The sequence below is a fragment of the Erithacus rubecula genome (genome assembly GCF_903797595.1).
Source record: "Erithacus rubecula genome assembly, chromosome: 23".
Lineage (NCBI taxonomy): Eukaryota > Metazoa > Chordata > Aves > Passeriformes > Muscicapidae > Erithacus > Erithacus rubecula.
The window spans coordinates 6,007,938-6,033,257 of NC_136675.1; the positions used below are offsets into that span (position 1 = coordinate 6,007,938).

Below are 25,320 nucleotides of genomic sequence, written 5' to 3' on the forward strand. Positions count from 1 at the left end.
GTTGCTGGAAGGAGAGGAGAGCAGGAGGCACCTGGAATGCCATTGCCTGTCACCAACAATGCTGTCATTGACTTGCCCCTTTTTACAGCAAGGCCTTGCTGGGCTTTACCAGCTGATCCCATTGTATAACAAAGGTGAATCAATTCCATGTTTAATTTAGCAGGGAGCCAAGGGAGTTGTCACCAGCAGGCTGGCAGTGTCCCCACCCTCCCGTGCTGCCACCAAGGGTTAATCCCACAGCTCTGTGCTGACAGCTGCCCTGAGTTATTGAGTCTGGGAGGAATATAATTCACTTTCTTATGCTGCTGTGGTGTCCATCATAAATTTTTCCTGAGCCTGGCTGCAGCTGGCACTGGGAATCAATGTGAAAGGAGCCCTGAGTGTGCCTGCTGGGTGTGGTGGCTCCTCTGTCCCCTCCATGGGACAGACAGAGCTGGGCTTGCTTTGGGTGCTGGGCTAGGTTTGGGTGCTGGGCTTGCTTTGGGTGCTGGGCTTGGTTTAGATGCTGGCTTTGGGTTCTGGGCTTGCTTTGGGTGCTGGCTTTGGGTGCTGTTAAACCCTGTTGCACATTTTAGGGCTCACCCCGAGTTTCCAGCTGCAGCTCAGTTGAATTCCCGTCCTGCAGGGAGCCAAGATGACATTATTAATGGTGTTTACAAGGTGACTGCATGCAGGAGCTGAGCTGGCAGCCTTCCCCTCTCCAGGTGCTGCCCAGAGCCCTGCTGGCAGTGCTGGCTGCCACATCCCAGAGCTCCTGGCACTTTGTGCCCAGAGCAAGGACATGCAAACACGGCTGGCACGTCCCTGAGGAGCCCAGTCTGGGTTTTGCCCTGTTCTGCTGCCTCTAGACCCAGTGATGCTGACTTTGTCTGTCACCAGCTGTGTTTACCACAGCCCTTTGTGGTTTTAAGTCAAAGGGGGGTGTGGGCAGGGAAGGGGTGGAGGCTGGAAGTGCCCAAAGCCAGGTTGGAAAGGTGTTGCTGCCCATGGGGATGGAATGACCTTTAAGGTCCCTTCCAGTTAAACCAGTCTGTGTTTGGAGAGGGCCAAATGCTGCTTGAGCCAGCACAGTTTGAGCCCTTTCACACTGCTGGGGGGCTTCCCTGTGCCTCCAAGCACAAAAGGGGTGTCCCCAGGGAATGTGGTGCTCTCTGCTGTGGGGATGCTGTGCCCTGCATCCTGCTGTCACTCTTTGGGCATTGCCATGGATCTAAACGTGCTCCCAGCACTGCAAACAGCCAGCCCAGCCTGCCCTTGAGCTGGCCAGAGCTGGAGGAAAACAAGGTTTTATTGCTGGAGAGGTTTTCTTTTCCCTTCTCCCCCCCTCATCTCTATTCATCTCCCCGGGGAGGTGGAGGAGCAGCGGATATTGGAGCTGGGAGTGTTTCATATGGAAATGCTGGTGTGTGTGTGAGCCCAGGCCCCTGACCCCGGCTCAGTGCCAGCATCCATCCCTGTCAGCCCTGCAAGGGGCTTGGAGAGCATCCCAGTGCCCCCAGCCCTGCCTCCACCCCGGGACAAAGGGACCCTGCCCTGCTGGATGTGGGGTCACCCAGACTTTCCACACAGTTTCCATCTTGAGTTTCTCCCAGGGCAGCCTCGGTCACGGCCCCCAGGTGACCAGATCCTGTGGGCTTGGCTGAGGAAACACATTTGAATACAAATTTATTGCTGGGTTAATTTTACCAGCCAGCACCAGGCCGGCTGGCTTTGCTTTCTTGAGGAGTTTTGTTGTTTGCTTGGTAGCCAGCTCAAACCTGGCATTTCCTCAGCCCTGCCCGTGCTCTGCCAGCTAATCTGGCTCCATCTGACCTTGCAGCTGCCACGTGCTTTCCCCAGGGGAACCAGGCTCAGATTTTCCCCCATGCCCAAGGAGTGGGTCCACGCTCATTCCTGTCACCTCCCCATGCCACATTTCCCTGCAGTGAGGGATTTTGCAGCCCTGCTGAGTTTTTTGCTGTTAAAAAAGAGGGATTTGGGTGTGCTGTGCTGGCCCTGCTGCCTGAGGGATGTGTGGGGTCAGAGCAGGAGGCAGGGGCAGTGTCCTGCTGTGTGCCACAGGGCTGGAGAGGTGCCATGTCCCCTTGTCACCGTTTGCTTTCGTCCCATCGTGTTGTGGCTTTGCTGAGGAGCAGATGGGGCCACCCCAAGGTGGTTGGGTGTGATAAGAGACCCAAGGTCAACATCTTCCCTGGGTGGAGGCCCTGGTGAGTTTTGGCTGCTCCAGCCCATGGCTCTGTGTCCCCATTTGTTGGGAATATGGGGTTGGTGTCTCCTGGGAAAGGGTGGGGGACACTCAGGGGCTGAGGATCTCTGTTGATTTACAGCTTTCCCACCACAGCTCTGTGGTGCCAGGGATGGTTTTAGCCCTGGGGAGGTCCAGCTCACCCTGCAGAGGGAATCTGCTGGGCTTGGGCCAGGCTGGAGGGATCTGCAGGATCTGGGGCTCAATGGAGCAGCCACAGCAGTGTTAGCAACTGGATTATTTCATTTGCTTTTTAACAGGGATTAAGTTTCTCTGCAGGAGAGCAGGTCTCTAGGGAACAGAAGTTTTGGGCTCCTACCTCCCCCTCTTTTTTTTTTTTAATTTTATTTTTAATTTTAATCCAGCATTTCTCTGTGCTGCTGCACACCAAGGAGCTGGCAGCTGGGATGAAGCATCACTTCAGGACATAACACAGCCACAACCTGGGGTGTGATGGAGCTGGGAAGGAGCAGGAGCAGCTCCTGGGTGCTGTGGGGATGCAGTTATGGGTGCCCTGCCTCTCAGACCCCCCTGTCCCAGGGCAGGGGGCTGGGGGTGGCTGGCAGAGCAGGCTGCCACTGCTAATCAGGTTTCACACTGCTTAGTTTGGGACATCTAATGAGATCAGGGCTCAAGGTTGCTGCCTGCCCTCCATCTGCAGGGGAAGACAGGAGGGAATTGGCTGCTTCCTTCTCTTTGACCTCCATTTCTCACAGGAGGTTTTGCACATCTCCAGCTCTTCCACTGCCCTGCTTGTGATCACAGCACAGGGAGACCCTGAGCTGCTTTTTGGGGCACACCTGAGGAGCTGAAGGCAGAAAAAATGGGGCACCCAAACTCCCTTAAAGCCCAGTGATCCCTGTGCTTTATTTGTGAGGAGCAGGACAAAGCCACCAAAGCTGGCCAAACCCAGGGGATTGCCCAGCCCTGACCCCAACACCCCCATTGTGTGGGGGCTGTGCAAACACAGCACCCCCCAAACAAAGCACAAACAGTTCCCACTAACCCAACATTTCCCTCTTTCCCCCTCTGCCAAGCAGCCTCTGGTTGGAATTGGAATAAGGAGCCTCTCTGCCCAGACACCAGCTCTTTTGTTAGCTGCTAGAAAAGGAGTTTTTTTGCTGGCCATCCCTCCTCCCCCTGCCTAAGCTGCTGCTGTGGGAAGTGCAAAGCTTGGCTTTGAGCTGCTGGGGATGATCCCAGAGCCACAGCTCTGATCTGGCTCTCCTGGGGCTTGGCCAGCAGCTCTGCACCCACAGACACAGCCTGAGACTGAATTTGGGGGATTTTCCAGTATTTAGGGTATTCTATTTAGGGTATTCCTGGTGCTCAGCACCATAGACACAGCCTGAGACTGAATTTGAAGGATTTTTCCAGTATTTAGGGTATTCTATTTAGGGTATTCCTGGTGCTCAGCTCCACAGACACAGCCTGAGACTGAATTTGGGGGATTTTTCCAGTATTTAGGGATTCCTGGTGCTCAGCTCCACAGACACAGCCTGAGACTGAATTTGAAGGATTTTTCCAGTATTTAGGGATTCTATTTAGGGTATTCCTGGTGCTCAGCACCATAGACACAGCCTGAGACTGAATTTGGGGGATTTTTCCAGTATTTAGGGTATTCTATTTAGGGTATTCCTGGTGCTCAGCTCCACAGACACAGCCTGAGACTGAATTTGGGGGATTTTTCCAGCATTTAGGGCATTCCAGGTGCTCAGCTCCTGGACAGGAGTGCAGGATTTGGGATGCTCTTCTATGCCCATCCCTTCTGCTGGCCTTTCCATCAAATTTCGTGGGGATGGGGGGATTTTTGGTGTTTTCCATGACTTGTTTTGCATGGCTGTGTCCCTGTGCTGCTGGGAATTCCTGAGCCTGTGTTTCCCCAGCCCTGGAATCTGCAGCTCTCTGGAGGTGTTCAGCATTGTCCCCGTGGCCAGAGGGGCAGGGAGGGACCTGGAGATGGCATCACCTTCCTCCTCCTCCCCCAGCCTGGGAAAGAAGCCACCTCTCATGTCAGCACAGGCCCTAGGAAGGTGTGCAGACAGATGTGTGTGTCCTCTTGCACGTGGGTGTGTGAGCAAGCCTTCCTCAGGCTGCTGCTGCTCCCTCCTGAAAAGCCCACGGTGTTTTCTGCCAGATCTTTGCTTTTCTTCCCCTGTGCATCCCCATCCTCCTCACCTGTGGCTTCACCTCTTCCCTCTCACCCAGAATTTCCAGGTGCATTTAGGATAACTCCAAGCTCTCTGTGGTTTTTTTTTTTTTTAATCAGTGCTTGTCCTTGTTCCTTCCTGCCAGGACAATGCTGGGGTTTGGTGCTTGCCATTAATTTCACGGCCTGTCTCAATGAGCAGGGGTGACAAACCAGGGGAGGCTTCCCAGAAGTGAGGAAGAGATGAAATAATGCCTGAGCTGCTGCATCAGCAGGATCCTGGCAGCCTTGGGGAGGGAGGATGGAGGGAGGGAGAGGTTGGTCATGCTGGGAAAGCAGCACTGAGATCACTCCCCCTCCAGCCTGACGCTCACTGCTGAGCTGGAGGGAAAGTTCCAAAAGCTGCATGGTGTTGGGGAAAGTCAGGATGAGATGTGTCCAGGCTGGAATTGTGTGCACGTGGCTCGTGGGCAAGGATCTGCTGGGATCTGTGTCAGTGGGGATTGCACAGAGGGGTGGGCAGCAGGGCTGGAGGGAAAAGTGCTGAATCTGGGACTCCAAAAAGTGATCCCCACCAAGGAGATGAAGGTGATACCCTGCTCTTCCTGCAGGAGATGTGGGAGCCTCTCCCTGATCCTGCTGTGTAGGCAACAGTCTCCTGAGTTATTTTTGTGATTCTCCTGCTGGCTCTGTCCATCTCACTGGAGTTGGTCCCTTTGGATGGCCCCCGTTGGGATGTCACATTCCTGTAGACCCCATAACTTCTGTGTGCTGGGGGATTTGCCCTCCAGCAAGAGTTCATGCTGCTGGCAAATGATTAAGTCATGAGCAGGTGGCTCAGTCCAGCTCAGCTGTTTGCCACAGGAATGGTGTTTGCTTCCAGCCTTGCCTCCAACCTTCTTACCCTCCCTGTCCCACAGCAAGGTGGTCCCAGGGTGCTTTCCCACGTCCCCCCCATGCAGCACTGTCAGCCCTGCTGTGGGAAGGGAAGTCTTGTCTTTTTTTAAAGATATTATTCTAATTTTGGTGCCCAGACGTCTGCTGGAAAAGGGAACATCTCCATTCTTATCTTCCTTTTGCTGAGTTCTGATTTTACCACTGATGGTGCCTGGGGGTGGTTCTGATGTTCCCTCCCAGCCCCTTCCCTCTCTCCTTGTTTTGCTGACCTTTGGAAGCTCCTCAGAGAGAGACTTGCAGGCAAATATTGATTTGTGCTGCCTTCACAGTGGAGTTTGGGGGGGCTGTTCCACACCTGGGTGGAAGGGAGCTGCTCTGGTTAATGTGCAAATGGGGATCAGTGGAGGGATACTCAAACCCCTATTTGCACAAACTCATTTTTGAGCTGTTGGTTTTCCAGGACCACAAGAGCATTGCTATGTGGGATTTTCCATCATTCCCAATTTTTGCAGAGCTGGAGCTGGCACCCAGAGCAGCCAGCACAGAACCCTGCAGGCTTCTCCCTGTCCTTCCAGGCGGGAATGTGGCCTCCTGGGGATGATGAAAGGCAGGAGGAAAGGCTGAGCCTGGGGAATGTGCCCGCTGTGCCAGGAGCGGCTGTGCCCGCACAGGCTCAGCCAGTGATTCACCAGCAGCAGGAGGGGACTGGGAGCTGGAGCCTTGGAGCTGGGCAGCGTTGGGAGCTGTGACCTGCCTCGTTCCACCTTGTTTTTAATAGCCTGGATCAGAGGGAACATCATCTTTGTTCTGGCTTTCCTTTCCCAAGGCTGCTGGCGCCGCGGGCAGGGTGGAGCGAGCTCCGCGCCCCGCCGGGGCCCTGCCCGTGCTTGCCAGAAAATTGGGGTGCCCTGGCACGTGCTGGAGAGCTCAGCAGCCCTGCTGAGCTGTCTGTCTGTCTGTCTGTCCGCAGCTGCCTTTGCTGTGGTTTGCCAGGAGGGTGTGATGCTGTGGAGGGGGGATGGTCTCAGCTGAGCGCTGTGCTCCCTGCCCTGGTTCAGGGTTAGGGGCTGAGTTTGTCCCAGCCCTGTCACCCCATCCAGCCCCCCAGACAGACTCTGGACCCACTCCTGTGCAGGACCTGCCCCTGGGTGATGCTTTGATTTACCAGGGCACCCCTAATCCAAAATTGTCATTGCCCTCCTGGTTGATTTTCAGCCACTGCCATAACCAAGATTTGCTCCTAAAGCTCCCAGAAAGGAGGAAAAAACAACATAAAGGGGAAAAGCTCTGCTGAGGAAGCACAGCAGGAAACCTGGCTCCTGTCCTGCAGTCACGAGTTTGTGTGTGCTCAGCACTGCTGCTGGACAAGCCCTTAAACTGCTGGGGTGCCTGGTGGGCAGGGTGGGGTGACCCCAATGACCCTTTGGGGTGGAGAAGCCCTTCAGGGCACTCCCAGCTGCTCCCACATCCAGTTTTTCCTGCTGCAGGCAGTGCAGGGGCTTTGCTGGGCTTGGCTTTGGGGGGCACCTGGGCAGGGAGGGATGCAGGCAGAGGCTGGAGTGATGCTCCAGCCCAGCTCAGCACTGCCAGGTGCCAGCTCTGGCTGTGTCCACAGCCATGCCCACTGCAGCATTTCCAGCGTTTCCACAGTGCCACCTGGCTGCCACCTCCCAGGCCTGGGACACCCTTTTTTCACTGACTTTTTGCTGCCTTCTGCACCCAGGGGATGAAGGAGCAGCCCCGTGGCTTTGGTCACACTGGTGCCAGGGTGGCTTCATGGCCTGGGTGGTGCCAGGGACAGGGGGCTGTGCCCTGCTCCCGTGTGACTCTGCCCAGCAGCTTCTGCAGTCATATAAGGAGATGGGAGCTGAGCTGGGAGCTCATCTCTGAGCATTACTCACAGGGGAGGCACATGGAGGGGGGAGGAACAGCCCAGGACACCCAAAGCTTGGTGTGACTCAGCTCTGGGTAGGAATGAGTGGGGTCTGGCATCACATCCCCACCCCCCCAGCTGCCCCATGGGGTACCCTAAACACAGGTGGGGGGCACAGTGCTGGCATCCCACCGTTCTGGGTGGTGTAAAATGGTACCTTGTGAAAGAAGGGAGTGCCCTGCAAGGTGGGGACCCCCCTGTGGGAGGGCAGGGCCTCTCCACTCCCCAAATTCCTGCGCGGGCGGGAGATGTGTCCTCTCCCCACCCCTTTCCTTTCTGGGCAAAGCTGCCTTGCAAGGAACTAAAAATGAGCTGTTTGTGTTTTGGGGTGGTTTCCATGGCAGGAAAGTAGGGGGGGTGGGGGCTGGTGGCTGCATCCGGGGCTGGGTGGTCCCCAGAGCCTGGCAGAGTCACCCCAAAACTCAGCTCCTGACACCCCGGATCAGCCAGCTCCTCCCTGCCCTATCAGCTTCCTGCAGGGGGAAAAGGAAAGTGGGGTGATGGTGTTAAACTGAGCTGGGTGAATTTGGGATCACAGGAATCCCCAGGGTGACTCAGCAGAGTGATGTATTGATATAAATATATATTTATAGAAATATCTTCAAAAATCAAGCTTGGTGATCCTTGTCTTTTCCAAGTCAGGGCATTTAACAATTCCATAAAATTATATATATAAAAATAAATAAAAACATATATTTACACACGATTATACATATTTTACCCAAAACCTTTCTCCAGCTGGAGCAGCTGGCAGCACTCAGTGCATTTTATCATCCCCTCTGTGCAGAAAACACCAGGAAAACCACGAGCAGCTGAACCCCCATGGCTGCAACAGGGTCCTGGACCCTTTTTCCAGTAGCACATCCCAGCTCCATCACGTCACCAGCACCCATCTGCCTCCCAGGAGGTTCTTTGGCCCTCTCAGGTTGGACCCATTTATGGTGGCCTGGTGCCTGCCTCGTGGTGGGTCATTCCTCCTGCAGCTTTAACAGAAAGCAGACGTCTTGGGAGCAAAACTATGCTGGGATATTTTTCATCCAGGCAGGGATGGAGCTCTGGAGAATATATTGCAACAGCGCCGAGCCCCGGGGTAATTCTGTATTTTTTATCATCCATCTCGTTGTCCCAAAAGATGTAGGGATTGCAGGGAATGAGGAAATCATAGGAAGGGATCTTAAGGGTTCTCATTCCATCCCCCTGCCATGGCCAGGGACACCTTCCATCATCCCAGGCTGCTCCAAGCCCTGGCCTTGGACACTTCCAGGGATCCACAACTTCTCTGGAAAACTGTGCCAGGTTTTGGAATGTTTCAGGCAATATTTGGGTCTGTCAGGTTTGGCTTGATATGGTTTTCTTTGTGTGCCTACTGGTGGCTGTTGGGTTTGGGAAGCTGCTGAGGGTTATAAATATAATATAAATCTGTGTTTGCACCTGGATGAACCCCTGGATCTCATGGGGTTTTCCAGAAGTGAAGGAGATGTGGGATGGCATCTGGCACAGCATGAGCTGCATCTCCTGGTCAGTAAATCCTGAGCTGGGATTCCTGCCTCTCCCAGCAGCAAATCCCGAGCCAGGCTGGTGCTCTCAGCTCTGCTCTGTGCCACCTCACCTGAAAATCTCCCCCAGCCCTGGCACAACAGACCCCTCTTGTCTGAGCCCTCGGGAGAAGGGATGGTGAAAAATGAGCCTTTAATTCCCTCCAACCCTACCCAAGAGAGTTTTTCTGGAGCTGGCAGTGCTGTGAGATCAATCCAGGCTTTGTGGGAGCCTCCCCAGCCCGTTTTTGTGGTTACAACGGCAGAGGGAGGCACCGGCTGCTCTCGTTTCCCGTTCCTGGTACCGCCGGCAGCGGAAACCTTTCCGAAAATGAAACTGAGTAACGCCCAGCACGGTGCAAACCGCTGCTGAATGGGGCTGGGCTGCCAAAATCTGCTGTACTGGGGGCAAACAGAGCACCCAGCCGTGGGGAAATGCACCCACCTTTTGTGTCAGAGCATCTTTTGGGGTGTTTGCAGCCAGTTCTGGTGTCAGAGCATCTTTTGGGGTGTTTGCGCCCATTTCTGGTGTCAGAACATCTTTTGGGGTGTTTCCTCATGGGAAATAGCTCTTATGCTATTCAGAGCACCCAGGGAGGGTGATGGGGGATGTGATCCTCAGCTGCCAGCAGCACAAATTTTGCCACTCCTGGCTGGGCAGAGTTTCCTGAGCCAGCCCAAATAACCCCGGGAACCCCTGGAAGCGCTGCCTCCGTGTGTTTTACACCTCTGCCTGCTGGCAGGGGACGCTGCTGACTGTCACCCATCCTGGGCAGGGGGTGGGAAACTGAGGATTTGTGCTTTCCCCAAGCCCCCCCATGAGTCCGGGGACATTGTGGCCGTGCCACCACGGCAGCGCTGTCTCCGATGTCCCCACGGGCTGCGGCTCCTTCCCAGCCGGCGGGGCTGGCAGTGGATATTGAGGAGATGACGTCTCCTCGCCAGCAAGCGGGGAAAGGAGGGGGGGACACACAGACACACACACACTGAGCGAAGTTTGGCCGCCAGAACTCCGAGGAAAGATGTTTGAGCCGGCCTGACGCTCGCTTTTCTCCCTTTACCCGCCCCCTCTCGCAGCTCCCAAATCTGTCCCCAAGCCCTGCCAGCTCCGGGGACGCCGCAGGACACAGCCAGCTGCAGGCAGAGGCGCAGGCAGGAAGTTTGGTTTTTTTTTTTTTAAGTTTTGGAAGTTTTTTTTCTCCAAGCAGCGGCTCAGACCGCATCCCCTCACCCCTCCCGGCCATGCTGGGATCCAGGAGAAAGAAAATCGGAGGCGGGTTTGGGATAAGGGGCCGGGAATAGGAAGCGATGCCGCTGTCCGAGAGCTCCTATCTGCCGCCCGCTGCCTTTGTGCTGAGCCACGTCCTGGGCATCGCCGGCGTCCTGTACTGGAGGAGCCGGAGCAGGGAAGGTAGGGGGGTGTTCTGGGGGGGCAGGGGGCTGGGGTGGCCGGCAGGAGCACTAACAGGGTTGTTTTCCCACCCCAGCAGCCGTGGCAGCAGCAGGGACAGGGACAGGGACGGATGCAATAGTGGGGAGGAGGGAGGAGGACACTGCAATGGGGAGCTCTCAGTGGGGCAGAGGTTTAATTCCTAAATTCGGCCTCACCACCCAATCCCGGCCTGCGTGGGGCTGGGGGAGACTGGGATGGAGCGGGGGTCCGGCTGGGGATGAGGTTGGTTTTTGTTTTGTGTGGTTTTTGCCTCCCGTTTTTCTGTCGTGCCGTGACAGCACCAAGACAGCCCTGGGAGGTTCTCCCGGAGCAGCTGGGGCTGACCCTGCCTCAGTTTCCCAAAATAGGGCGGGCACATGACTGCCCAAGGAGAGCAAGGATTTGTTACAGGGCTGTGGGATCGCTCCAGGCTCCAGACGAGCTTTTGGTAACTCCTTCTCCCTCCCGACCTCTTCCCTCCTGGGATTTGTTTGTTTTGATTCCTCGCTCTTTTTCTTTCCAGCGCCGCTTGTTCTCGCCTGTGCCTCCGCATGGGGCCCTCTCCCCGCGTCCATGACCGATTCCCTCTTTTCTTTTCTTTACTTTTTTTTTTTTTTTTTTTTTTTTTTTCCATGCAAATGGGCGGGACAGCAGCGCGCGCAGGCTTTTCCCTGGATGCTGCTTTTTGGGACATGCTCCTTCCTTTCTGCCCCTGAGCTCCTGGGAGAGGGAATTGCACAAACACACACCCTGTCACCCACTAAACCCAGCCTTGCTGCAATTCCTCCTGCCCACTTCATTAGTCTCCGTGCTGGGCAGTGTTGTCCAGTGATGTTCTTGGCTCCATTTGGGGACCTCGTGGATTTTTCCCAGCCGGACTATCTCTTCCCCACGCTGACCTGCTGTTTCATCCTCTTTCCCCCTTCCAAATCTACTCCTTTAGGAAAAAATCTTGGAGTAAGTGTTAAAAGCAGCACATATACTCAAAACCTGTTTTTTTTTATCACTTTTTTTCCCCAGAAAAGGGCAGGTAAAGCCCAATCCTGGAACATCAGGATCATTTTGCAGCAGGTTTTTCATTGTGTGACGCTGAGCATCTGCCCTGCTCTGCTTTGCATCACCAGCTCTCAGGTGTCTCCCTCATTAAATATCCGGGTGTTGGATACTTTTCCACCACAGGTATCTCTTGTGCATTCTTCCAGGCTGAATCAGGCTCCGTTTCCTCCTCCCTGGGTGAAAGGCTCTGTAAATCCTGCCCTGTTGGCTCTGTTGTCATGATGGATTATGTCAGCTCTCAAGTTGGCAGCCAGCATGTTTTAAATACCTTGTGCTCCTCAGCCAGGCGGAATTTTTTGTATATCCCCCCTCTCAAAAATGTCAAGTTCAAAAAGACCTCTGTGCATTCTCATTCTTTGCTTGCCTTGAAGGGAAAGCTCTGGGTTTCAATGCTTAAAAATTTGGAGATTTGGCTTTTTAAAGTAACCAACCCCTCCCTTAGTCCATGGTTGGCTCTTGTTTAATCCCACTTTCACACTGAGCATGAGCTTGGGGATATCCTGGATATCTCTGTGAGATCATCCAGGGCAGTGCCCTGTCTGATGTCTCCTGTGTTCCTTTGGATTTAACAGCAGGAGAAAGTTTGGGAACCACTTCCCAACTTTGTTCCTGGAGCTGATGGGCAACTTAAAACCCCCTGGTTCCCTCCCAAGGATGCCAAAGGGTGTCAGTGGGATGGAGGGTTGGGATGAGGGATGGTGCTGAATCTAAGGAATCTTTTATCCTGCTGGTTCTGGGGCTGGACTGTGGCACACAGGGATGGAGTGTGACAGTGAGCAAGGGCAGTGATGATGGAGCAGAGATCTGGGGGGGGAGCAGCAGCTCCTGGCTGGATGTGTTGGGAACTGCTGGGGACAGGCAGGCTGCCAGGACAGAGGCAAACAGGGAGGGAATTGTCTGTGTAGGGAGCTGTGGTGGTGCTGGGGGTTCTCTGGCACCCAGCACCTGTGGGAGCCAACCCTGTGATGATGGAAAATTGCCTGGGGATGCTGAGAGGATGGGGAGTGGGAGTTTTTCTGGTTTTGTTGTGGGGCAGGATGGTTTTCCTTGTTTACTATCACTAGGTGAGTTCAACAGCAGAGGAAGAACCCCCAAGCTTCACCTTCCCCTTGTGCAGCCACTGTGGGGGATTTGTGCTGCAGTGCCCCAGTTCCTTTGGGATCCCCATTTTTGGGGATGCAGTGAGCTGAGCTCTGATGAGCAATGCTGGGAGAGGAGGTGGGGAGGGAATTAAACCACGTGTGGTCCTGCTGAGGTTCACAGCCTTTGTTTGCTGGTGATGTCCCCTGTGTCACTGCCACCAGCCTTTGCTCCATGCCCTGTGTGTGAGGGACCTGCTGCCCATTTTCCTGCCACTAGCTTGTCTTTGGAGCAGGACAGATTTCCCTTCCCTTTTCCAGTCTTCCCTCTGGCCCTGCCTACCTGCAGTGCCTGTGCTGGCTGTCCCTGGCTGGTGACAGAGTGGTTTTTGGTGGCTGTTGCCAGCAAACCTCTGCTAGACCAGGGAGAGGACGATCATGACGGGGGGCATTGCAACAAGTTATTTGTCAGGGCGACTCTGGAAAAGATTATCTGGGCAGAGATAAGCTTGCAATGCCTTAATATTGTTAGTAAGCAGTAACCAGCATTATTATTAGCTCAGCTGATAGCTTGGGTCTGGGCTGGGGAGCTTTAATCTGGTTAGAACCCGGGAACCACCCGAAGGAGGCGAGTCAGGGCCAAAAAAAGGGAGGAAAACCCCTCATTTCTGCGGGACATGGGCAGAGGGATCTCGTGGAGGAGGCTGTGGGCAGCCCTGGGATGCAGCGCTGGAGGTGGCCGCCTGCCCGTTGATCCGAGTGGGACCCGGTGACATCCTGGTGACATCGTGGTGACATCCCTCTGTCCCTCTGCGATGCTCGGGGACACCATCCCACCTCGCCGAGGCGGCAGCCCGGCTCTTCTCGCCCTCCAGGCCGGGTCAGCAGCCGGCAGAAGGGCTGCAGGGGGATTATATTTAGAAGAAGAGGAAGAGAGGCGGTGAGATAAAGCGGCCCCCGTTATCTCCCCGCGTGCCGAGCGCTCCGGACCTGGGACACGATTTGGGCAGCGCCGAGAACAGCCCGGCATTGTCCCTCCCGGTGCAATTAGCTGGAAAACAAGAGGAGGAAAAACAAGCCAAGAGCCGGCGGAGCGGGCAGCGCTGTGCCCGCACCCCGACCCGCCGCGCTGGGCATCGCTTCTTGCCCGTGTTTTGGGGGGGAGCAGCGGCTCTGCGCTTGGCTCGGGGGGTTCTCCTGGCTGCTGAGGGTTTGGCAGAGCTGGGAGCAGCCGGAGGAGCCGGGGGAAGGTTGGTGGCGATGCGGCGGAGGCGGAACGGGCGCTGCCCGCACCGGGGGCACCGGGGGCACCGGGGGCAGCGGCGGTGAGGATGTGGCTCGGTGGGAGGAGCTGTGCTCATCCGCCCACACCCGCCGGGGGCCGGGGTGGCGAGCAGGAGGTGCTGCCAGAAGACCCTTGCCCGTTTTTGCCGGGACCCAGCGTTCTCCATCCCGCGATGGAGAGGCGGATTCTGCCCGGGGAGAAGCGGCGGCTCAGCGCCTGCCTGGTGTGCCGGATGTGCTGCATTGGTTAGTACCCTCTGCTTTGGGCTGTGTCCGTCCCAAATGGACACCAGAGGTGGGAAGGGACCCGGCACTGCCCCTCTGGTGGAGGAAAATCCCGAAAAACACGATGGGAGTGGCACAGCTTCCTGAGGATGGCGGTGGCTCCTGTGCTGAGGCTGGAGCCGGGCGGGATGGGAATGGGGCTGGATGTGGCTCAGCCTGGGGATGCTTTGGGTCATCTGGTTCCGTGCTGTGGCCTGGGGACGGAGTGGGACGCTTGTGGCACCCTGTGCCACGTGTTGGACCGCGCTGCTTCGGGAGGGGAAGCGGCGGTGAGGAAGAGGAAGAGGAAGAGCGTTGGGTGGTGCTTTCCAACCTGCACGGATGGCGACATCGGGAGGTTTTCTCCCAGGGACCCCCAGTGACCTGGGAGATGCTGGTTTTCTCCTTTTTCGCGATTTTTGACTTAAAAAACAAACAAGGAGCGTTGCTGACTGGAATATCTCGATGTCAGAGATGTGTTTTTGGTATTTCCTTTCCTGAAATAGCCATGGGGTCCTCTGGGCTGGAGATGCAGTGCTCGGGGTTGTGTGCCATGGTTTGGTGCTGGGGATCTCCCTGTGCTCCAAGATGATGTTGTTAAATCCTGCCAGGGCTGCCCTGAGCTCCCCTTGCCCTGTGGGACATCTCCTTTCACCTGTTTACCTGTGTTTTTTTTCTCTGATTTTATTTTTTCATGGAGCAAAAAGCCTTCCTAGAGCTCCCCCATCGCTGCTTGGCATCACCAGAACATCTCCCATCCCATCCTCCTGCCACCCCTAAAACAAAAACCCCCTGGGGATGTCACCCCCACATTGTCACCCTGTCCCAGCAGCAATCAGAGCTCCCAGTGCCCAGCCAGGGCTGAGCTGTGGGACAGAAATAAACATTAAATCCTGGCAATCCAATGAACCAAAAATACAGGGACAGAATAAGCTGCTAATTGCACACTCTGGCAGTGCCCAGCCAGGACCTGTTATGGGACATCTGGGGGTTTATGTAACACCCTAAAACCTCCTGGGAGTGGGCAGGGGAGGGGGGTACACCCTCCTAAAATCAGGCAAACCCCCCTTTGCCTCCCTTTGGGGAGGTGGGGTGGCACAGAGAGGATGAATTCCAGGTGCTGCTGGTTGTGCCTATCCCAGTAATCACTAAATATTGTTATTCTCACAGAAAAAAAAATTGTTGTATTTAGTTCTGAGTGGCATTTCCCTGCCCTGGGGACTATGCTGGAGCCCCATCCCACCCATTCCCTGAATAATCTGCCTCTGTTCCCTGGGATCTGGGCTGGCACTGCCAGCAATCCCTCTGTCTCTTCCTGTCATTTCAAAGTCATTTGAGTTTCTGCATGAGAACCACTGACCAAGAGCTGCCTTTGTCTCCTTTTGACAGATGAACGGGACAGAGTCCAAAAGAAAACCTTCACTAAATGGGTCAATAAACACTTGATGAAGGTAAGAGTCACAGATTTTGTTATTAAGCCACTGAAATTACTGTTTCTCTGTCTGTGGCAGCTCAGGACTGGCAGATAAATGCCTTTTTAAGGGTTTTAATTTTTTGTTTTAAATGTTAGGACTGTTTGTTTTGAGTGTTTTCATATGTGCTGGAGCCTTTGGAGGGAACTGCAGCATCACCACACAGCCCTTTTATTACCTTTCCCTCCTGATCCTTGCTTAACTTGAGGCTTGTGCATCCTGGAGGACAGGAGGGGATCCTGACCCCCTTCCCTTGCCAGGAAAAAGGGGCATTTTTATCCTTTGAAGGATGCTCCAGGGTGGAAACAAGATCCAAAGTTTGTTAAGCAGGATTAACACAGCACCACGAGGTGTCTCCTGCTTTCTTGGTTAATGCTGGGTGGGTTTTAATTAAAAAAAAAAAAAAAAAGAGGAAAAAAAGTAGTTTGAGCACTAGGTGTCCCAGCTGTGTTTTCTTGCCAGCTTTGCAAAGCCCTGTGCCAAGCTTTTGGCTGCTTCCTAAACCTTACAGAGGAGGGAAAAACAGAGAAAAATCTTGAGGCTGCTGGGGGAAAACATTCAGAGATTTCCAAGTGGGTAAAACCCCAGGACAGAGTCTGGGTGTTTGGGGAAGGGAGGCTGCACCTGGTGCCCATGGAAAGCTGCCAGGTGGGAGCTGTTTTTTGGGGAGATGCTGTGAGCAAAGTGAGAAATTAAATTAAATTCAGGAGGGGCTGTCCCACAGGGTTACCCTGCAGGTGTCAGGTTGGATTTTGGGTGTGAAATCAGCAGCAGCTCCTGGGAGAAGGTTTGGGGAAGGGGAAGCTGCTTTCCCTGGGGATAATTTTGTCATCACTGGTGACTTTTCTCCTCCCCAGGTGCGTAAGCACATCAATGACCTCTATGAAGACCTGAGAGATGGTCACAACCTCATCTCCCTGCTGGAAGTGCTGTCAGGAGTGAAGCTGGTGAGTCCCCAGGGCTGGGAAGGGATTTTGGAGACCCCCCCCAAATCCTCTCCATGCTCTCCTTCCTCCCCTTCACCCCCAGCTGTCTTTTCTCACACCATGGTTTCAGTTCCAAATGTCTGTCATTGTTTCTTTTATTGTTAGGAGTGTTGTTATTTAGTATTATATTTATTACCGTATTTCTTATTTTATTTATTTATTTTTATATATTTTTTTATATATTATATATTATATATATAATATTTTACATATTTTATATATTGTATATAATTTATATATTTCAATAATTTTTAATTTTATTTCTTTTTAATGTATTTTATTTATTTATTTTTACTCAAACCTCTGTTCCCCAGGCTGGTCTCTCACCTGATTATATTACCTTGGGTAAAGCCCTTTTCTTGCCAAGTTTTCCACACTTTCACCTTCCAGGTGTGGCTCCATATTTAAAATCATGGATAAGAGCAGAATTTGAGCAAAAACTGTTTCTGTGGCAGAGTGTCCAGCAGTTTTTCTCAGCTGTGACACTCATGCTCAGCTCCTGGATTTGTAACAGTCATTGGTACAAACCTCTCCCTGTGCCTGGAGCATCCAAGAATTCCCCCTCCTTCCTCCTCCTCCTCCTCTTCCCTCTCTGACTGACACATTCCCTCAGCTCTGGGAAGATCCCAATTGCTGTAACACAGCAGGAATTATTTCAGTTTCCCCCAAAAATAGGATCTGGGCAAAGATCTCCTACGTCCCCCTGTACCCTCTGGAGAAGCCAAATCAGTTTTTGTGGGGGCTGAAAACTTGGATCACTCTGCTTGTGATCCAGACAGCTTCCAAAATCAGGAGGAAATTCCAGAATTCCAGTGCTGGAGCACAGCCACCTTCACCCTCTGCTGTCGCTCTCTTTTGGTTTTGCATTTTTTTTTTTTCTTTTTTTGGGTTTTTTTTGGTTTTGTTTGGTTTCTCCTCGTGCCTGGGTGTCACATTTTGGTTTCCATTCTGTGTCCCTGCTGTGCCACCCTGCTGTCCCCCCTTAGCCTGTAGAACCAGCAGCTCAGTGGAGCCTTCGCCTGGTGTCAGCACCAGCCTGGTGCCGTGCGAGCAGCGAGGAGGAGGAAGATGATGATGATGAAGAAGTAGGTTGAGCCTGCCCTGGCTGCAGCAGCTCACCACACAATCCAGCCATCCCTTCCTTGCAGGGTTTGGGATAAAAACCCACCCTGGGTGCTCTGCTGTGCCCCCAGGGTCTGGATGATGTGGCAGCCTGCAGGCAGGGCATGCCACCCACACATGGTGTGACAGCATGTGTCCCCTCCACGGGGTGGGAGGGGACAGGGACAGCTCCTGCACGATGCTGGGGGCCACTGTGAGGGCTGCACACCTGGCACTGCATGGACAGGCACCTTCTGGGATCCTGCATGGGGTGGGAGTGAGCACAGCACAGCCACAGGTGAGGGTCGGACCCCAAAATGTGCCCAGGTGTGATTTGCAGCCCCTGAGCTCAGGGTGACAATGTCCTTGGGCAGTGTCACCACCCTGGAGTGGTGCAGGAGGAGCTGGGCACCTTCCTGATGGTCCTGGAGATGTTTTCCTGGGAAGGGACAGATTTTCCTTTGGCAGGAACAGATTTTTCTCCTTGCAGGGACAGATTTTTCCCTTGGAAGAACAACTCTTCCCTTGCTGGGACAGCTCTTCCCTTCAGGCTGGAAAAGGAAGGGACTTGGGGTGTCCCAGCAGTTCAGGACATGGTTGTGGGATGTGTCCCCCCACCATGGTTGGAATTAGATGGTCTTTAAGGTCTTTTTCAACCCCAAACTCCTGTGATTCTGTGAACATCCTGGTGATTCCTGGGATTTGGTTTTGGGTGTCGCTCCTCCTGCTGATCCATCCCCTTTCCCTGGCTGTGGCTCAGCTGATGGATACCTCTGGAAATCCCTCAATTCAGCAGCAAAGGGCAAGGCCCAGGGTGTCTGTTGTGCCCCTTCCAAGGGGTTCAGAGGGGACCTGCAGTCAGCCCCAGCCTGAATCCCTCTGTCCTGCCTCTGCTTCCACCTGGATAAATTGGACTCTGTAGCTGAGTGCATCTCTTTGCTGAACCCTCTTCTCTGCCTTTGGATCTCAGAGGCTGAGCCAGGCCTGGACACTGACCCTCAGTGCCTCAGCAGAGCTCTGGATCTCAGCATCTTCCCACCTCCATCTCCCAGCAGGAGCATTTTAACCTTTTTCCAGCAGGACTGTGCAGAGCAATGACCTTATTTACTCCAGGATGATGTGTGTGGGGACACAGGGGGTCACAGCAGCACGCTGACAGGGGGGCACAGGAGGTGTGGGATCACTGTGCATGTGGGGTGCTGCCAGCCCAGCCCCACAAACCTGACCTAAAACTGCTGCCTGTGTCTTGCAGCCACGTGAGAAGGGGCGGATGCGCTTCCACCGCCTGCAGAACGTGCAGATTGCCCTGGATTTCCTGAAGCAGAGACAGGTGAGGGCTGATAAAAGCTCCTCCAGCACAGCTGGATGTGCTCTGTGAATTCTTTCTCTTGTCTGAGGCTTTGGAAGGAGTGGAGGAGCTGCCTCAGCCTGTGCTGGGGTGTGCTGGTGGAGGATGGGGGGCTTTTCCCTGTGGGTGTTGTGACTGCACACAAAAACCACTGTGAAAAAGGGAGCTGACCCCACTCTGAGAAAGGGGTTGGCAAATGTCACTGTTGCACCCCAAAAGCTTCCCCTGGGGCTCCCTGGCAGATCCTGGCTGTGGGCATGGGTGGCTGTGATTTCCCACCTATTTTTGGGGAGATGTTGCAGCTGGATCTGTCCATCACCCCTCTGGACATCAGCATGGACTTGTTATCTTGCAGTTTTTGGAGGACAGGCTCTCTCCAGCAGGCTTTTGGGAGCTGCTGCCCCCTCAGTGCCTATGCCAAGCTCCACAGCCTGGGCAGATCCTGCCTGGAGCAGTGGGATGCATCCTGAGACTTGTTGGCTGTGCAGGTGGAACCCCCACAGCCCTGGGGGCCAGGTGTCCTGTTCTGCCTGTTGGGACAGGTTCTCCCCACTGTGATGCTCCCCAGATATGCCAAGGTGATGATGATGATGATGATAAATGGTACCAGTTCATGCTGAAGCACAGACTTTACTCCCTCACTGTTGGCTTGAGGGCATGGAATAAATTTGAGCACATTCCCTACTCCAGGGAGGGTGAGCTGCTTCCAGCTCCCCCTCCTCCTCAGCTCCTTGATAGAGACATTTTGCCAAAGGCTCTGGGAAACTTGTTTCTCCACTTGGATGAAGCAGCTTTTTCCTTTGAAGTGTGGTGGCCTTGCTGGGATGTCTTTCCCCAGCCAGGGAATGATCTCTGGGGTCCTTGGAGTTGTGGGGAGAGGGGACTCCCCCAGGGAAGGAGTGAGGGGGTTCCTGCCTTCATCAGAGCTTGGTTTTGAGCCCAGGCTGGAGTTAAAGCTTGGTCATCCCATTTTCCCCTGCTCCCTGTGGTCTGTAGCTGTTCAATTATGCACCAGAGCTCTGTGAGCTGAAGTAAAACCATTAAGAGCTGGGAAAGCACTTCTGGATGGAGAGTGCTGGAAACATGGAAAAATCCTCCCTGAACCAGGAGATGAGGTGGCATCTCTGCCTCTTTGGGAAGCACTGGGACCTCACTGGGGTGGCCTTGGGGACAGCCTGGTGTCCCCCTGCTCTCCAGGTGAGGCTGATTCAAAACTTTAACCCCGTTGCCCTTTTTATTCCAGGTGAAACTGGTGAATATCCGCAATGATGACATCACAGATGGCAACCCCAAGCTCACCCTGGGGCTCATCTGGACCATCATCCTCCACTTCCAGGTAGGACATGGAATTTTCTTGCTGGAGGATGCGAGATTTGGGGTTTGGGGTTTCAGGAGCATTGTCTCCTCTCTCTGGGGCAGTGGAATCCGTGTTTCCTGAGTTTTCCATGGTGATGTCAGCACGTGGATGGGTCTGGGGGTGCATGGCAGTGTCATGGAGACCATGCTGGGAGAACAGCAGCACCCTCCCCTTGTCATTTGCACAATGAAATCATTGATGATGGGTTGTGGGCAGTGGTCTCCCAGGGTTGCTGGCCGTGGCTGTTTGCTCAGCTGGAGTCTTTGGAGGAGAAGAGCAAATTTGGAAGGGGCCACAGGCTGTTACCCCAAGGGACTCCCAGCCCTTTGGGTGGGCAGTGCAGCCACAGAACTTTTCCCTGGGATGTGTCTGCTGGGGATGGGAGAAGTGCCCTGACCTGGGACTGTCTCCAGCAATTGTGTGCTGGAGATTCTCTTGGAAAAGCGAGTTTTGGTTCTTTAATAGCTTCAGATTATCCAGTTATAGCTCTGATGACTTCAGGGGGATGACGTGTGGCCATCAGTCAGTTGGCATCTGGGCTTGGCTGGGCAGGGCTGCTGTCAGCTGCTCTTTGGCCACGTGGCATCATCTCTGTGGGATCTGCTGGATCCCAGCTCCCTGCCTTATCCCTGCTGGCATCTTCCAGACGGGACCAGGCTTGGAGACTCCTGGGGAAGATTGCCCTTGGAGATTGTGCTGTTTGGAGGATGGGCAGTGCCTCGGGGAGAGGCTTTTGTGGGGAGCATGGGGCTGGGCTGGGTGTGAGGCTGCTGACGAGGCTCTTCCCAGGCTTTGGGTCGGGCAGGCTGTGGATGCTGATGAGTCACCCTGGCTGTGGCATTTTGTCCCCGCTGTCCTCGAGGTCACCCAGCTCTGGTGCATCCTTTGTTGCAGGGGAAGGATATCAGGAAGTCCTGGGTCCCCTCCATGCCTGGCTGGGAGGGGACACTGCCACTCTGGCGTGGGGGACAGGGTGGGTGACACGGAGCCAGGCTGCTGCTGGCGCCTCCTCCTCCCGCTGCGCTAACGGGATTTTTTCTGGGGTTGTAGCTCCATTGTGAACCTCTTAATCTCCCTTAGTGTCCCAGTGCTGCTGCCTGCGGGCAGGCGGCTGGGAGAGCCCCGGGGGAGGCTCGGGGTGGGACGGTGCTGGTGGTGGAGCTCAGGCAGTGCCAGCTCCGGTGTGGTGACAATGAGGGGGTGCCCCGGTACCCTGGGGGCTTTTCCCTGTGTTCTGGCAGCTCTTGTGGTCACTGGTTTCCCTTAGTCATCTTTGGATTGCTCCCTGTTTAGTGTTTCCTCGTTGAATGTTTCCCTGCTTCCTGGGGCTGAGCTCAGTCCCCCCATCTTTATGTCCCCCTGCTCCTCAATTTTTGCCTCACCCACACTTTTGGTGCATTTTACCCTGCCCTGGTCCCTCTGAGCTGGCAGGCAGGGTTGGGATGCTCCGTTCTCCACAAATCCCTGCTCTGGGCAGGGTTAGGGGCAGGAGGCACAGGAGAGAGGCAGGACTGGGAGCGGGCTGGGATCGCAGCATCGCCTTCCCGATCCTTTCGGGAACCTCGGAGCCTCCGACCGCGGCTCCCTGGAGCGATGCCGGGTCCCCAGGGCACCTCGAGTGCCCCAAACTCTGTGCCCCAAACTGGGCGAGCCTGCCAGCAGAGTTGGGCTTTTGGGGCTCCCGGAATTAAGGATTAAGGAGCAAACCTCCCGAACCGGAGAGAAGCAGCCCTGCGGAGCCGGCTGGCGAGCATGCAGAGTCACTCTGACTCCTCCCTGCTTTTTTCTTTTTTTTTCTTTCTTTTTTTTTTCCTTCCCATTTCTCTCCCACCCCTTCCTTTATTCTACCTTTGCCAACCTTCCTTAGGTTTTGTGTTTTATCCCCGTCTTCCCCACCCTCTCCCACTCCCCTCCTCTCTCCGCTGCCTGATTCCTGCTCCCTGTTTGTGTTGGCAAGGGCCGTGCTCCAATTACCTCATATTTGGAGAGAAGGACGCCGCAGCCAATCCCCGCTCCCTCTGCTTTTAGGTCAAGTGATTTCTGAACTGCAGTGAGATGCTTTGAATTTGTCTTCTCGCGGCGGCCAGGCTGTAAGATGGCTGTCTGGAGCGGCGGCGGTGGCGGCAGGGCTGGCGGGAGGGGACAGCGACAAGGGGCAGTGCGCGCAGCCGGGCGCTCCATCCGATGAAGCCCGGCTTGGGATTTATTTACCCGGGAGCCGTCCGCTCGCTCAGCCGCGTTCCTGCCGAGCAGCAGGAGATGGGGAATTCGCTGGGCTGCGTTAAAGAGCAGAAGGAAAAAGCGGTGGGGAAGGCACCGCTGTCTCCCAAAAAAAGGGTGCGCTTCAAACGGAGGCGGAGAGGGAAGAGGAGAGCGATGCCCGAGGCGGCGGCGCAGGAGGAGCCGCCGGCGCTGGAGGTGGCCGAGGATGAGGAGGCGCCCAAATGGAAGGCGGAGGGAGGAGAGGAGCCCCCCGAGAGCAGGGGGGACCCCGATCCGGCGGCGCTGCCCCCCGGCATCATCGTGCAGGTGAAGGAGCGCTTCCAGGGCGAGCTGCGGAAAGCGCGGCTGGTGCCGGAGCCGCAGCCGGGTGTGGCGGGGGCTCCCCGGGAGGAAGGCACCACCGTCATCGCCCGCCTGCTGGAAAACCCGGCCGAGAAGGACTGCGAGAAGGCGGTGAGCCGGCTGGTCGAGCTGCAGAGGAGCGGCAGCTGCCGGGCCGTGCTGCTGCCCCTGCGTGCGGGGCAAATCCCATCCGTGTCCGGCCAGCAGCCAGCGCCCCGCCGGGAGCCCCGGGATGCCTGGGGAAAAGGAGGCAGCGACGATCCCAGCTCCAGCGCCGCATGGACGGGCTCCTCCTCCTCCGCAGCGGAGCCGGGCACCGTGTCCGAGCTGTCCACGCCGTCCCCCATGGTGGATCAGGAAAACGCCGGCGTGCGGAGAAACTCGGGGTTGCCATCGTGTCGGGCCGGGGAGGGAGATGCTCAGGCAGCGCCGGCTTCCCGCAGCCCGTCCCCCGGCAGCGGCAGCGCCGCCCGGAGCTCCTCGGGGTACGGCAGCGAGCGGCCGGCCAAGGGCGCAGGAGCCGGTGCCACCGCGGTGCCACCCTCTGATGGTGGCCTCAGGCTCGCTGTGGAGGGCCGGGCTTGCAGGGGGAGCTCGGGGACAGCCGGAGCAATGGTCAGTGTGTGCGTGTGCCCTCGCCTCCTTTTGGAGAGGGGTGGGGGGACCTGGCTCAGTGCAGCCCAGATTCTCGGTCGTTTTGGCATTTGCTGAGCAGGTGGCAGGATGCTGGGGTAGAAAGTTCCTGAAGTCTTTCCAGCATCTCCACTGGGAAAGTGTCTCTTGGGGACTGGTCTGTCCTGTCCCCTGCTCCTGGGAGTGACAGTCCCTGGATCCAGTGTGTGTGTGGCTGCTGCCACCAGTGACACTCATATCCTCAGGGCTGCTGGCTGGGGTGTGAGTTTGGGGTGTCCCCTTCCTGCTGCCCAGGGTGTGAGTTTGGGGTGTCCCCTTCCTGCTGCTCAGGGTGTGATTTTGGGGTGTCCCGTTCCTGCTGCCCGTGTGTGAGTTTGGGGTGTCCCCTTCCTGCTGCTCAGGTGTGATTTTGGGGTGTCCCCTTCCTGCTCCCCGTGTGTGAGTTTGGGGTGTCCCCTTCCTGCTGCCCATGTGTGAGTTTGGGGTGTCCCCTTCCTGCTGCCCATGCAGGAGGAATTGCAGCAGGATGGACATGGAGATGTGGGGGCTCTGCCTGCTCCCAGGGGTCTCCAGGAGGAACAGGAGGGGGTGATGCTGTGTTTTGCAGCCTGTTGCTGTTTGGTGGTCACTCTTTTGGGGGTGACAGCATGGGTAGAGGTGCCCTCAGGTGTGATCAAGCTGTGAATGCCCCAGGACAAGCGTGTGGCCCAAGGGGCTGTGGCCCTGATACCTTTGCCAGGCTGGGACCAGTGTCACAGCCACCATGTGCCCTTCAGCATCCTGCCACCAGTTGCTTGATGCATGAAGCTGATGCTGGAAGGGTTTGGCCCCAAGTCCTGCGAGTTTCCACTCTCTTTTCTTGCTGCTGCCTCCCTAAATCTTTGTCCTGTCACAGACATGTGAAGAAAGGAGGGTGGAGCTGGTGCCACACCCTGCACCCTTACATCCTAGGGATGTAAGCACATCTCTGGGAGGGTTTCCTTCAAGGATGCTTTCAAGAAAGAAGCCCACTGGTTGGAGAACCCCAGTGCTGTGTCAGGGATTAAAAATAAAGGATTTATCAGAGCTGGGTGCTGGGCTCCTGAGTGGACAGCACTGCTGGACAACCCAGGTGGAGCATAGCTGGTGATGGACTCACAGAAGGGTTCATTCTGCTCTTAATGAAAATCCATCAGGTGATTAATAAAGGGGTGCTGAGCAGAGGGAGCTTTGTGTGTCCTCCCCTGCTCCCTGCAGGCGTGGAGGATCCCATCCTGCATCCCGCTGCTCACCCATCACATCATCCCATCCATCCCAGCTCCTGACATCCCTGGGGAGAGCCAGCCCCGGGGCTGGAGGGGTTAAAGGCAGCTCTGGCAGTGTGGCAGCAGCTGACAAAGAGCAGTTTCATGTGTATCAGGCTGGAGAGGGAGGTGAGCTGCAGCATACCAATTACACCGGCAGCATCCGCCCCGCCGGCGGGAGAGACATAATCCCACAGGTCCCTGTCTCCTGCCTGCAGAGGGATGTCTGCCAGCTGGGGCCTGAGCAGTGCCAGCACCCAGCTGGGTGTGTTTTGGGCAGGGGTGAGGCAGCTGGGTGTTTTCAGGGTGGTGGGTAGGGCTGGGGGCTGGCACACCTTCCTGCAGTGAGGGGAGGAAGAATGCGCGGAGCAAACAGCCTGCGCTGCCTTTCCGTGGCAAATCTGGGAAATCTGAGCAGCTCCCATCCTCCCCTTTGTCCTACTCTTAATTAAGGGGTGGTAATTGTACTAAGTGGGGAGCTGTGCCAGTCAGGAATATGCTGGCACACGGGGACACGAGCGTGGTGTCACGTGCCAGTCTGGGAGTCGCAGCCACTCCTGTCTGAGGGGTCCGTGACTGTCGCTGTCCTTTGTTGGGAACTGGGTCACAGCCCCCCCTGCCACCAGCACCCCCTGCCACCACTGAGGCAGAGGGGGGAGAATGTCACATCCTTGTCCCCATCCTTCCCTTTTCTCCCAACG

The 25,320-nt window shown here is 55.5% G+C and overlaps 2 protein-coding genes across 6 annotated transcripts in view; both read left to right on the forward strand.

Annotated features, from left to right (window-relative positions):
- The window catches only part of MACF1 (microtubule actin crosslinking factor 1), a gene marked incomplete at its 3' end in the record, with an annotated part of 145,532 nt that overhangs the window by 15,244 nt on the left and 104,968 nt on the right, over positions 1-25,320 (forward strand). For 4 of the 5 annotated variants that reach the window (XM_079325687.1, XM_079325688.1, XM_079325685.1 and 1 more), the window contains exons 2-6: positions 15,264-15,325; positions 16,204-16,293; positions 17,319-17,417; positions 18,686-18,763; positions 20,025-20,117. In XM_079325687.1, the coding sequence (XP_079181813.1) occupies positions 15,264-15,325; positions 16,204-16,293; positions 17,319-17,417; positions 18,686-18,763; positions 20,025-20,117 (422 nt within the window). The remainder of the gene's footprint in view (positions 1-15,263; positions 15,326-16,203; positions 16,294-17,318; positions 17,418-18,685; positions 18,764-20,024; positions 20,118-25,320) is intronic. The other variant, XM_079325689.1, reaches the window with a different exon arrangement.
- On the forward strand, positions 22,007-24,945 carry LOC306811727 (uncharacterized protein). The gene is made up of 2 exons (XM_079325699.1): positions 22,007-23,601; positions 23,780-24,945. Exon 1 carries the CDS (start codon positions 22,323-22,325, stop codon positions 23,412-23,414), a length of 1,092 nt encoding a protein of 363 aa, XP_079181825.1. The 5' UTR covers positions 22,007-22,322; the 3' UTR covers positions 23,415-23,601; positions 23,780-24,945.

What these genes read in the sequence shown, in the direction of transcription:
- LOC306811727 (XM_079325699.1), top strand. Translation starts at nt 22,323, where the DNA reads ATGAAGCCCGGCTTGGGATTTATTTACCCGGGAGCCGTCCGCTCGCTC.